Genomic DNA, 13,954 nt, shown 5'->3' with positions numbered 1-13,954 from the left:
ATCATTTCTATTCATATATTTAAAATCCTTCAAGTAAAAATGACCATGATATGGCTCATTTAATTTTAAAGCATGATTTATTTGTTCAAATTTCTTAAATAAGAAAGTGATTTATGTTTAATTGAATAAAAACATGCCATTTATCCAATCTTGTGATATTAACAGTTGTTTTCTAAAAAGAATTGTATATCAAAGTATAGTACACACCTCAGCAGTTAATGATTGAAAAAGGATTACAAATAAAAATCTTTCCACACAGAATAGCCATTACTTGCTGTGACACGATTGTCATTAGCTTTATAATGATTGAAAATGAAAGGGGGCGCAGGTAATGCAGTTTTTGCGCCGTAGACAGGACATGCTTTAAAATCACACGGCCAATCTTTCCATGCATATCGTAGAGCCACTACTTGAGTTGTTGAATTGCAGATTTTAGCTGCTATCTGGATGGTGGTGGGAGCCCATAGGATGATGGGAGTTGGAACCCAGAGGGACTCGGGCCCACATGGAGCTTGTGACTGAGAGCAGCAGATCTTGAGTGGGAAGAAAAAAAATAGTTTTAAAAATAAATACCTTCTTTGAGACATTTTATGGATGCAATGTTTAAGGGTAATATTACCAGTTAATCCATGCAGTTTCATTTGAGAGTTGAATAAATTGGAACTTTAATAAATACTGTATATTCAGATATAAACTGTAAAGTAAGCTTAAACGTATTTACTCAGAGTGTGTATTTCTAATCAGTTAACGTTCTTTTTAACTGTTTCTTAACCTCGCACAAACAGACACCATTTATTGCACAACCATGTAACTGCCCTGGAGGTGGTCTTTGTCTGACCATACCAGTACTTTTCCATGACAAGCTATATTTCCTGTTTTATTTCCTGCACAGCTGGTTAAAAACTCAACAAGTCTTTGCCTGATGTTTCTTCTACCGTTAGCCAATTTATAGCTCTCCCACACGTCAGTGGTATGCTCCTTAGACTCCACATAAACTCACAGGAAAAAAAAAAAAAAAAACCTTTTTTTTTTCTTGAGTTTGATGTTCATTTCAAACAAGAGAAAATTTGCTCAGAAAGATAAAAATGGCATATAGTGGAAGAAGATACAGTATAATTGTTTTGCCTGTCATTTACCTGATGGGATGAGATTTTGCGTCATACATTCAATCTTTTTTTTCTTTTGGCTGTGTTTTGGCTATTGAGTACATGACAGAATACACTGCATGTTACTGCTCTGAAACTAGAACATAAAATGTTTTGAGGCTTCAAAATAAACCCTACCATCCCAAATAACTTATGGACACAAAAGCTTGTAATTTGACCAATTTTTTCTTTTTTAAACTGTTCCTGGAAGTATAACATGACAACTTGCCTGCAGGAGAGTCACACGTCTCGACTCGATACAAAAACAACACAATCTTACCCTTAAATCACGTGCCATCACCATTTCAGGGAGCTAAAAAAACACGTCATTACAAAGGCATTTTATTGTATAGTGCCTGTTGCCAGTGTTCAGTGCAGCAGTTAGCATGAATGAGCTAGCAGCTCTCCAGTAAGTCAGCAGACACAAATGAACTCGCTTTAATGCTGAAAGTTGCTGTTGGTACAAACGGGCTTGACTCAAATGTGTTTTGTGCTTCTAATGTCAGATCATCTCGAACAATTTTAAGAGGAGCTGTCTAAAATACGAGTTTAATTTATAGTTCACAAAACAGAGTTGATTGTCAAAACAAGTACAGTCGGCCCCCGGTTTACGAACACCCTCTTTTACGAACATTTCGACTTACGAGCGTGGTCCGCGGAGTTTTTTGTCCCCCACTTACGTGCAAACCTTTCGTCTTACGAACAATCTGACATGCCGGCCATTGTATTAGTTCAGATATTTTCGCTCTGCTGCGTCAACAAAATCAATAGACGACGCTAGTCACGGCAACGTTGAACGCTATTGCTCTTACAATGTCACAGTCACTGTCTCAGTCACGGTGTCAGTCACGGAGATGCCGATATGCTATTGGTCGATTAAGGTCATGGTCTCGGTCTCACTCACTGAGATGCTATTGGCCGGTGTCACGTCAATCACAGAAATGCCGATATGCTATTGGCCGAACGCCTTCATCTAGCTTGATGGCACAGCTGGTCGGGACGGAAGGAAGGAGAGAAAATGAGTGAAAAACGGAAGGAAGGAATGTTGTGAAGACTTTGCAAACTTTATCTGTTAGACATGGCTTCTAAAATTGCTAGTGGCGGTAAAGGAAGAAGTAAGAGGATGATGACAATAGAAACCAAGCAGGAGATAATAAAAAAAAAAAACGAAGAAGGCGCACGCATGGTTAACCTTGCTCCTGAGTAATCGTGCTCGTGATCTTCTAAGGGCAAGATTTTCCTTGCCGGGGGACGGACCTCGATCGACAACAAAATTGAGAGGCTTCTTCTATTATGGATTAAAGAGAAGGAAATCGCCGGTGATATGTTCTAGTTTGAGAAAAGCTCCCGGTTAAGAAAATAAATAAATAAATTTGCGGGTTAGTCTCTGCTCCCCTCCGCCTCCACCCCAGCTCAAGTCACGTCGCCCCAAAGGTAAATGTCATTTTTCCTTTGTATATGTTATTTAATTTAACTGTACAGTTGATTATGTTACTCATTTTTAATAAGTGTATAAAGTCGTGATGTTTTTACCTAAGGTTTTTGCACGCGTTGCACGCATTCACTAATTAACGTAGGTTTGGATTGCCCGTCATACGAGCAGTTCAAGTTACGAGCGTAGCCGCTGAACGGATTAAGTTCGTAACACGGGGGTCCACTGTAAAGTTGATCATTCATAATTATGTAGAATTGTGTCTTTCGGTCTTTTTATTTGTTTTTCTCCCTGCAAAATGAACGAAACATTTAATACCTAGTCTTTAGAAGAAATACAGGATGCACTGATGACTTTCAAATCACAAATGGCAGCAGAGTACTGTATTTGGGTTTTCCAGTTGAAGGAAATGATGGGAAGAAAAAGAAACGATGAGATGAGGTTTCAAATCATCACGCTTGAAATTAAAAGTCAATGCCTCGAGGTAGAAGTTAGCACCTTGAGATTTAAAGTCATTGCGCGAAGATAAATAGTCAGCCAGGCGAGATCAAAAGCCACTGTGCCAAGTGCCGCGATTTAGAGTTGTCGTGCAATCGAATCATTACACTGTGTACTCTTGCAATTAATTGCAGGTGTTCAGAAACTCTTCCATGGCAGCATCCATCCAAAGTCATAAGCCAACATACTGCCATTGATGATTGGGACACTGAATTATTGCTTTGGTAAGTTGAGGTTTTATTGTTACTTAACTTTATTCTGCACGCTAAGGGAAATTGACATATGAGGATAGATATGTGCTAAGCTAATCATGTGCTGCTGGATGCTCCGACGTTTATTTTGTATTAGATAGGGCAGTGTTTCCCAAACTTTTGATCACCGCGGCCCAGTCAATGCCAATGCACAGTGGTTGAAAAACACTGAGATATATATAATGCTCTTCCCCGACATAGAAAAAGACACCTGAGGTTTGAACTTAGGTGCCCAGTATTTACTAGAAAGCACAATAACATTATTTGATTGTAATTCATTATACAGTCATTAAACTTTGCGAATTCATTAACTAAAATATCAACCAGTCGATCTATATTTTTATTTGGAGAGGTCCTTTGTGTATTGTGATGCATGTTACAATAACAGCACAATGTGAGTTCACAATACTTTCGGCAAATCTAAGATACAGTAAAGTACAGTGGAATGTATGCCATACATGTGGGAAATAAAAAAACACCAGTTGTAATACTATTTTCAGCATAAATATGAAGTGTTACGAACCAATATGCAGACAAAGTGATACAGTAAAGGCAGCTCAAACTGATATTGACTCACACACTTTCTTGTACAGGTGAACCTGCTTTTTCTCCTTAGCACTGAATTAAATGGCAATAATATGAGGGCTGTTTTCTTATAAATAATAACATTAATAATGATTTGATAATGATAATAATAATGACTATGGTCAATTATACTGTAATATTGTAATACTGTATTACTGTATCGTATTCTGGTTATTGTAGACTATGGTCTAAATACATTTTTAATAGCAGGATGCTTTTAAATTAGAGAGGATCATTTTCAAAAGAAGCTCATGACTACTATTTCAGAGACTACCCTGTCAGCAAAACAAGCACTACAAAATATTGATCAAATTACTAATCTGAATACTAATACTTATGTCATATCAGAACATTAGATTTCCCAGATCTGATGCAGAAGAAGCATCATGTTTAGCTTAGCACATACCCATTAGCGTTTGGAATAATATAAAATAAAAAAAAAATGCAACTTACCAAAGCAATAATTCAGTGTCCCACTCACCGATGATGGTATGTTGCCTTGTGACTTTGGGTGGATGCTGCCATAGACGTCTTACTTCAGGAGTTTCTGAACAACTGATATTGCAATGACTACAAACTAATGATTCTGTTGCACAACTACTTTAAATCTCGGCGCGGCTACTTTATCTCTGCGCAATGACTTTAAATCTCGCCCTGCCAACAGCTATCTTGGCGGGTTGACTTTTTTCCTGGCGCCATGACTTTAAATCTCATCTAGTCTTTTTTTGGTTTTTTTCCTCTGGATGATGCTAATAGACACGCAATAGGAAAAATCTGCTGTAGCTTAAAAATGGCCCTGGCCTTCAAATTTACACTTACACACTAGAGCAATGATTTTGTTGCAGTCTGTTCAGTAAAAAGAAACCAATTTGAAAAAATGTTATGTTAGGTATAATACCCTACAAATTTTGCAAAAACCTCATCTCGTCTCGAAAACTTGATCTCGTGCGATATCTCATCTTGTGGGATTGTGTCTTGTTCCATCCCTACTGTCACCATATTGTTCTGGCATTGATGGTTAAAGAAAGACATATTTGCATTATTTTCCAGCAAATTAATTCCAATTGAATTACTTGACACAAAGAGGGACCGGCTTCCATGTGACGCAGCCTTTTATGTGGTCGCCAGGTCACCATTGACCTCTGGTGGTCATCCAGGGTGCATAGGACCACTCTTGCATACATAACTATCATTTCAATTGATTACGGGCGTTTTTCGTTTGAAACCATAAGTTGCGTTTATTTCCTTTTTTGACACAAATCGGATTCCATAGATTAGCTTTGTGTTTCCCTTCAAGGCTCAGGGTGTCGCTATGGCTGGTAATGTCTAGGGAAACACAGTTTCCCCTGCTTTTCATGGCCAATTCCGGGAGCCTTTTTTGCTTTATTAGTTTTTGTTTTGTTTCTACCCTCTATCTTTGTTGGCATGCAACAGGATGGTTGCCATTGCCACAGCTTTGTTGTTGCTTAAGTTGCAATCAAAAGATGCATATATTTGAGCACCTCCTCACACAGCTCCTCTTTAACGTGATGCATTGTTTTTTTTTATATGGTGATAATGTGAATAAATGTGGAACCAGGGCAACAAAGTACACCATTCAGAATTTGTGTTATTTTGATGTGTCTTCCTATGTTTACTTCTGCAGTATGTGTGAATATATTCAAGAAAGTATTACTTTAGAGAAAACTAAGTCCATTGCTACATGTGACTTGTGTTTCTCAATGACAGTACTTCTCAATTATATTTTGCCAAGCCCCCCCAGAAAAGAGAAAACTTTTTGCACCCCCACACTTGACGCGCTGACTATAAATAAGATTATTATCAATAAAAACTGTATAGTATACCTTAACCTGTATTTTTTTAACATTAACAAAAGAAAAAAAGCAATATAAATCAACTTTCAACATTTTTTTTTCCCCGGTGTATATATGGGTTACAGCTTAGTCTAAAATTGAAAAAACAAAACAAAAAACAAGTGCATCAAAGTGCCTAAAACTAAAAAGCAAATGATGAAAATTCTTAGTTTATTGCGATTACACTTCACATGACACCCCACCCCACTATTTGAGAAGCACGGGACTAAAGGGATCTCCAGAGATTAAGCGTGCAGTAAGAATTTCCGACGCGTGTACATTGTGTGCTGTGAAACGTATGTGTCATGTGATGCAATGAGGCTGTTGTTGCCTACACGTGCATGGGATTTAAATAAAGTCCCAAGACTTCCTAAATCAATGTTTACTACCTCGAAGATGTCTTTGGATGGCTTGACAGCGACAGGTTGGTCGTAGGTGATGTTGACATACTTAAGAGCAGACAGGATTTGTTTGGGGAAAGGTCCAAGGAAGGCCACATTCCTCTCATTGTAGGCCACAGCTCGTGCTCCAAGTGTCAGTCTGTATGCGACATCCTGCTTGTCACGAGGATGGATGCTGCACAGACACACTCATGTCACATCACCCATACAGGAGACACCAGGTCGAAGAAGTTGGGGGGTTATTAGGGAAATCTTGTGCTATAAGTTTTTGTTGCGTCTTTTAGACTGTACCGCCCACTATTTGAGAAGGACGGTATTAGTGACTTACAGCAGGCTACTTAAATCATATAAAGGGTAGATATTTGAGGTGTAATGATTACAATAAATTACTATTTGATCAATCAATTCTGAGACTTTTTTTTTTTTTTAAATGGTCAAAATCAGTAGCAATCAGGGCAATTCCGGCTCTCGAGGGCGGGTGTCTTGCACGAGCCAGAATTGCCCACCTCTGGTCCAAATCTTCAGAATTTCACTTTGTCAGCAGTAAATATTATGCAATTTCTGTCTTCTCCATTAAAGAAAACCGAAATGTATTATTATCTGTGTTTAATCGAATGAAAATATTGGCTTTTAACCCCTATTTTAAAGACATGGAAATCACTAATCGTTTCGCGAAAGTCACCTTTGTAAAAATATTTGTATGACCAACGTCAATTATACAGTTCCAATGAGAAACTAGAAATGCAAGCAGCTATAACGAGCCCTTGCAGTGCGTGTATGTCCCAAAGGGTTAATCTCCAACAGATTTATGTCATTTGAGGAGAAAAAAGAACAAAACCAGGAAGTCCCATTTTTCACCAACAATCTCAATTTATGTATTTTTAAATCAGGAATATGATCTTGGCTTGCATTCGGAATTGTATCCATTTGTTTCGGAGAAATCAGTCAGACTAACAACTTCCATAAAACCCCCCAGAAAAGAGCAAGAAGTCAACACCACCTCCCTCTTACCATGATGTGTGGGAAGGAACCAGACAAAATGTGTCTATTTAGATCTATTGTACAGACCTCGTTAAATAATGTGAAAATCCAATTGGCCCCAAACTTAAATGTGCACCTCTCTGCTATTGTCCCAGTTGAATCCAATTCATTGAAAATAGCACAACGATTAAGTCACTCCATAGCGCATTCAAGAGAACATATGAAGAGCATGAACAATTCTGTCATGCCTTTTTTGAAAACACTGACAGGAATTACAGGGATGGTAATATTATAAAAGGAAGTCGTAGTAGTGCAGGAATGAGTTATTCATATTTTTTCACTGCCTTAGCAATAACAAGACAATTGCCCAGTTAAATGGAAATACATTCTGGACATTAACTAACTGCCTCGAAATAAGATTTAAGTCTTGAAATAAATGTTTGACTGTTTATGTGAAAATTAGTTACATGAGATTGGCGAGCTGGACCGCACTGAAGTGATTGCATAACAAATCTTGTCTTTCTCCTCAAATTGCATTCTTTTTGCACACAATAAAGCGTCTACATCAGCGATCATTTAAGTTGTTTCACCTCTTGTTTCACCTCAAAAATGTCTACAGCAGGTTTGGCCTTCTAAGATGTTTTTTTTCGAAGGTTCTGACCTTATGCACCTTATTTGCAATCAGCCCTCCTCAACAACTTAAATAAATTAGATTTCATGTCTAGAAATTTGTTAAAAAACGAAAGCATTTTTTGCCATTTAACCCCTTATGCTGCGTGCACACCGAGCGCGAACGAGGTGAAAAAGCGGACAGTTTTGTATTGCAGTCAATGGAGTTTGCGCGATGGAGCGTATGGCGACGCGAATGGAGCGCCGCAAATCGCCGCGGGGGCGTCACGCGAAGCCGTGCGGCGCAAAATTGCCGCCCGGCGCAAAATTTCGCCTGTCCCGTGAAGTTAAATTTTTTTAACTTTTTTTGCATGTCGCGTCGCGACAGCCCATCAACTTCGGAACATTCAACGGCTCACGCAGGGGGCAGGAATGAATCATGGTGGCCGCTTTTCGGTCACCGGGAGCAATCCAACACGGCCAGCTGAGCTTTCAATACAAAAAAGAGCCAAGCAAGAGCACTCACCTGGCTTGTAGAACGGCGGAAGGGAGAACTTGGGACAACTGGTATGTGCAACATTTGCTTCCTTTTTAACAGCTGTTGAACTGTAGTTACTGTGCTAAGCTAACGATAGTGCAGCTTTGACAGCTCAGTATTTAGCACGGTATCAGCCACTTGATTGTGACGTAGAATTATTGTTTTTTTTTTGGCAGGCGAGTATTGCCGAAAAGCAAGGGACACGCAGTCTAAAAAAGAAAAAAGTTGCTGGAGGAGAAAATATTGGCTCTGCTACATCCCACAAAAGAGAAAGTGAAATGCTCTTCTTTCCGGATCTACCCTAAAATGCACAGCAAGCTTGCTCCACTCCCTACCCCTTCTCCTCGCGCGACAAAAAAGTGGACAAAAAGTACAACAGTGATAGAAAGCCCCGCGAATTTTCGCGTTCAGTGTGCACACAGCATTACGCCGCGTTCAGATGGAGCGCGAAGAGCGACACTTTAGTATTGTACTAAATGGAGTTCACGCGATGACGCGTCGAGCAATGCAATGGACGCGATGGAACGACGCGCAGCGCGTAATTACGCGTGACGCAAGAAGTTAAAAATTTTGAATTTTTGTCGCGTGTCACATCGCCACAGCCAATCAGCTTCGGGAACATTCAAAGCCTCACACAGGAGGCAGGAATGAATCATGGCGGCCGCTTTGCGGTCACTGGAGCTCCCCAACACGGCCAGCTGAGCTTTCAATACAAATGAGGAGCCAAGCAAGAGCACTCACCTGGCTTGTAGAAAGGTGGAAGGGAGAACTTGGGACAACTGGTATGTGCAGCATTTGCTTCCTTTTTTAAATAGCTGTTGAATTGTAGCTAAGCTAACAATTGTGCGGCACTGACAGCACAGTATTTAGCACGGTATCAGCCACTTGATTGCGACATTGAAACTTATTTTATTTTTTGGCAGACGAGTATTGCTGTAAAGCAAGGGACACGCAGTGTAAAAAAGAATAAAGGTGCTGTTGGAGAAAATATTGGCTCTGCCACATCCATGATCATGATCTGTTAAGTCAGAAACAATAGAAAGACTGTTATGCCCCTTAGCACATTGCACCCAGCAAGTGATCCTCTCATACACCCTGCCTCTCAGCACAATGCACCACAGCAAGTGATCCTCTCATACAACCAGACCAAAGAAAATGTAGACGCTGTGGATCAGTAGGTTGGCAACTACATCTGCAAAAGCCAGAAGAAGATGTGGTGCCGTTGTACAACATAATTGATATTGCCACTTTGAATGCCTTTACTTTTCAGGGCTCAGCACCCAGAATCAAGCACAGGTATCACCAACGCAAGGTGACACTTCCTAACAGAGCTTTCAAAGACGCTTGTGACTATTCACATGAAAACTCAACTGCAAGTTAACACAAACTGAAGGAATCTAGAAAAAGCTTCCTGCCTTAAACTAGTTCCTAGCGTGTTCGTTTTTGTTGAAAGATCGCCCATACCACAACATAGTGAAACAATCGATTTAATCCAGACAGAGTGGGAAAGTACACGAGGCCTCGGGCCAGTCCTGCCGCGGGTCCGAGCAGAAAAATGGCAACGTTTCACATTCAACATTCAGTTCTTATACCCTTCCGGGTCATCTAGTCCCACTGTGGATTGCAAGTGTGTGTGTATGTGCGTGCCCGTGCGTGCGTGCCTGTCGGTGTGTGTGTGTGTGTGCGTGCGTGCCTGTCGGTGTGTGTGTGTGTGCGTGCACGTGCGTGCGTGCCTGTCGGTGTGTGTGTGTGCGTGCACGTGCGTGCGTGTCTGTCGGTGTGTGCGTGTGTGCGGGTCTGTTTGCGTGGGGATGGTGTCTTCAAAAGTCTTTGTTCTGCCGGCCATTCTTTGAAGCGGGAGGAAGTCTGAGCACCATAAAACCCTGACTGATATCTTCTCTTGAAGGCCACACCTAGCCTTTTGTTCCTGGTGTGGTCGGGGGATGCCATCTGTTCCTTTTGGAGGTGCCGACTTGTCCCCACTTCCCCTGGGCCAGGACCATATACTGACATTGCATCGTCTCAATCTTTATTAGAATAATACAGTTCCATGTACATACTATTTTATTTATAAATTGAATTTGAAAAATATGAATTTCCTTCAATCCCCCAATTGACCTCTAATTATTATTAGAGGTCACACACCAAAAGGATATATACACATGGCAACAGTGCCATAGCCAGGAGGACAGCCAGCTGCCTCCACCTGAATTGGGTCAGGATCCAGCGACACAAGATGTAGTTGCCCAATTGGGTCCTTGTCCCCGAAAGCCACGTGCATGATCCTGGGGACAAACGACTGAAGCAAGAGAAAATACAAAAACCGCCCTGCAATAGCTCACCCAAAACTATCAAAACTGTGGTTCCCAAAGTGACAACAAAGCCCTTCCATGCGCCCCAAAACAATGACATGACAGAATGGAAGAGGTCGTTGTCCACTCTGGACATAGTCTACAAATTAACAGACATTGGTTACACAAGAGGCTAAATTTGGTTATGCTGAAGATTGATCAATTGCATTCCATTGGGTGTGGTCCCAAACCAATATACTTTCAACCCCTGCTGTTATCTAGCCGCAAGCACTGTTGGGACTTGCGGGGGATGCCGATTGCATCTAAATTGGTGGGGTCGTCCGCTGCACCCCAGGCGTTACCTCCTACATCAAAGGCAGCAATCGCACGTCGGCTCCGGGGGAGCCAGGACCACCAGTGTCTTTAGGAAGGCTGTGAAACACTCATGTTGAAGCACCAAGCACAAAATGGATAGAAGCACCGAAAACATTACATAAACTTAATTCAATTGCAGAAATACTACTCCATAATATCCCTGGACAGCGTACCCCCTTTTGTTAAATTGTTAGACAAACAATTGAACACCCTCAAAAAATACATAAACAACCCCAGAAAGCAGTTTTCAAGAATAAAGAGTGAATGGAAAAGGAAAATGAGAGAAGAACATCTAAAAACAAAACAGCAAAAAACAAAAATAACCCACAAAAAATAATTCTCAAAGGGGCAGGACATGTCTTTGACACGTGGTACCACCTGTCCCCCAATGAGCCCAGCTGAACCCCGTAAGACAGTGGTGTCAAACAAATTTGTATGTTGGGCCGCATTGTAGTGATAGTTTCTGTCAGAGGGCCGGAATGACTGTGAATTCAAATACATTTTAAGTGTGTTGATCACACCTTCACCAAGATTTGATATCAGAAGCCGGCAAAAACTGTTCCAAAGAAATTTGGAGAACAAGAAAATGTTTGTTCTTCCACCCCCCCCAATTTTCAAAAGTTAAAGACAGCTCGCAATTTTGGTATTTTAGTTAGAAACTTGAAGTCAAATCAGCATTTCAATGGCCACAAAAAGTGAGGTGGCGGGCCGGATCTGGCCCCCGGGCCTTGACTTTGACACCTGGGTCGTAAGAGGTTCATGCACTAATTTTGAATGGACCCAACCAATGGAAGGTCCGGCGAATGTGCCCCCCTCTCACACCGGCAGATGCACAATGCAAAGAGAAGAGACCAGTGACGGCAGTTGCTCCCAGTAGGGCCTATACCCTTTAGGGATCCAGGTCTGGGCGGAGCAAACCCAAGGATGGACCCGGCACCAGACGGCCAGTCAGGAGTCCAAAATGTGTGAACCCTTTCTGGCGATTTACAGATTGTCTGATGGAAAACAACGCCAACGACAGGGCTTGGAGCCAATTCAGCCCTGTCTGAGCGCACCTATATGTGAGGCGTTGTTTGAGTTGTATTCATGCGCTCCACATGGGCCTGTGATTGTGAATGCCACATTGGCCCAAATTTAAGTTTGGGGCCCATCATTTCCTCAACCGTAGCCAATGAGGTTGTATTGAAATGTGAACCGCTGTTAGATCTACCGATCCGCGGGAACCTGTGAGCCGATTGATAAGAGCTTTGATCAAAGACAGCGCCTCCTATTCAGCACAGGGTTAGGTCTTTGGGGTCCTGAAAAAGCCGTGACAATAATTGAATGATTGATTGATCCTGAGAGTCTCGACAATAACTGAAAAATAATTAAAAAGGTACCTTTTGCCCTGGACTTAGACCAACACATCAGTATAGTCCACTACAATATTGGGCACCGGCCGGTTTCTGTGTGATGTAATTTCGTTTTAGTCGTGGGGCCCATACTCTACCATTTCATACACCCCTTTTCATTCATACTACAATTCTTTTCACACTAACATTCCATACACTCCATTCATTTATACAACAATTCTTTTCCTTCATGACAAATTATATCTAATTCTTAAACTAAAGCTTTTAGCGAGCAGATCAGGGTGCCACCAGTGACGGAGTCTAGACAATATGGACACATTATTCTTGTGGGTCACTCCATGGGTGTCGTCCAAGACACAACCATGCAGTCGCCAAGTGGCAGCACCACACGTCTTGGCCCTCTCGGCGGGCTGAACCAAAGTCTCATTTGTTCTCCATACGTAACCACTTCACGCTCAACTCACTTTTACCTCTTTAAACGCCAAGTCCCGACACCTCAGACTGGTCACTCACAGCTGCTTTAGTCTCTGCGTTGGTAGATTAGGTTTTCCCCGTGCCACTGACTGCCATTTCTGCTGGTCTGTCCTTCATATTGTCCAACCAAGTCCATGTGAGCCACTAAATCCCTGGAAGCTGTAACAAACACTTGACTCTGCCAGGCGGAAAGGTCCATTTACAGGCAACCAACAACACCAGTCAAATCAGAAAAAATTGTCACCTTTTACCGTTCTGCCAATTCAAGGGCTACCCACACGGCCTTTAATTCCACCGCCGGAAGTCGCTGATCGTCAAAACGGTCTGGAGGTCTGAGGTCGGTTCCTCCGGGTCAGGGGCCTCCACACCTGCGGCGTTGACAAGCAGGTCCTAAAGTTTTCCTCCAGCAACAGCCGTTGGTGAAGGAGACCCTATCCCCTCGGAGAGGACACCACGAAAGTCTTGTCCGGCTTTTAAGTCTCGGGTCGTTATCTCAACGCAGTCATGTCAAAAATAGCACTTGTCGTCAGCATCACTGTAACCTGTTCTGTGACACTTTGAACCCCAATTCACCAAGTCGAGTAAGATAAAAAGAAGTAGTTGTTAGACGGATTTAAGTCAACCCACCAATTAAGACGTCGTCAACATTTTGGATCAAATAGCGCCCTCCGGTACCTTTTCCGTTTGTCGCACTTCGCGCAAAAACTGACTTCGAAAATCCCAGGGCTTGGCCTCCTGCCTTGGGAGACGTGTGTGTATTGTAATGTACAGCCGTTAAATCTAATAGCAAAATATTGTCTTTACTCTTCTGCCAGTAGCAGTCAGAAAATGCATTAGCCAATTTAATCACAGTGAACCATTGCATTGTCGGGCTCAACCCGCTCAAACTGCGATGTTTGATAGCGGCACAAGAATGCAAGGAGTTTTCAGTCTTTTTGTTAATTTTCCGAAGGTCACATGCCATATGGCAATTTACACAATCCGCTTTCAAAAATTGGGAGAATGGGAGTGTTATAGGAGAAGTCTGATAACTCAAAGACTTCGACCTCCCACAGCAATTAACGTGTTAATAATGCGACCTGCCGACTTAGGTTTGCATGTGCATTGGAGCCCGCCAAAATGATGATGTGTCACTTTGAATGGTACCGGAAGAACGGGGTGGCAAAAAC

The 13,954-nt window shown here is 41.8% G+C and overlaps 2 protein-coding genes across 2 annotated transcripts in view; one reads left to right on the top strand and one right to left on the bottom strand.

Annotated features, from left to right (window-relative positions):
• Nucleotides 1-13,954, top strand: part of LOC148416355 (uncharacterized) — a 48,485-nt gene that overhangs the window by 3,605 nt on the left and 30,926 nt on the right. The gene's annotated exons all lie outside the window — the stretch shown is intronic.
• The window catches only part of siae (sialic acid acetylesterase), a 38,084-nt gene continuing 24,182 nt past the window's right edge, over nucleotides 53-13,954 (bottom strand). Inside the window, exons 9-10 of the mRNA XM_088426981.1 lie at nucleotides 6,154-6,340; nucleotides 53-533 (exon numbers count right to left, since the gene is read on the bottom strand). Of these exons, the coding sequence (XP_088283107.1) occupies nucleotides 234-533; nucleotides 6,154-6,340 (487 nt within the window). The 3' untranslated portion in view covers nucleotides 53-233. The remainder of the gene's footprint in view (nucleotides 534-6,153; nucleotides 6,341-13,954) is intronic.

Source organism: Hippichthys cyanospilos, chromosome 11 (genome assembly GCF_059441005.1).
Source record: "Hippichthys cyanospilos isolate Australia breed blue-spotted pipefish chromosome 11, RoL_Hcya_1.0, whole genome shotgun sequence".
NCBI lineage: Eukaryota > Metazoa > Chordata > Actinopteri > Syngnathiformes > Syngnathidae > Hippichthys > Hippichthys cyanospilos.
Note: the sequence above shows the minus strand (reverse complement) of the source record. Positions and strands in the feature narration are given on the sequence as shown.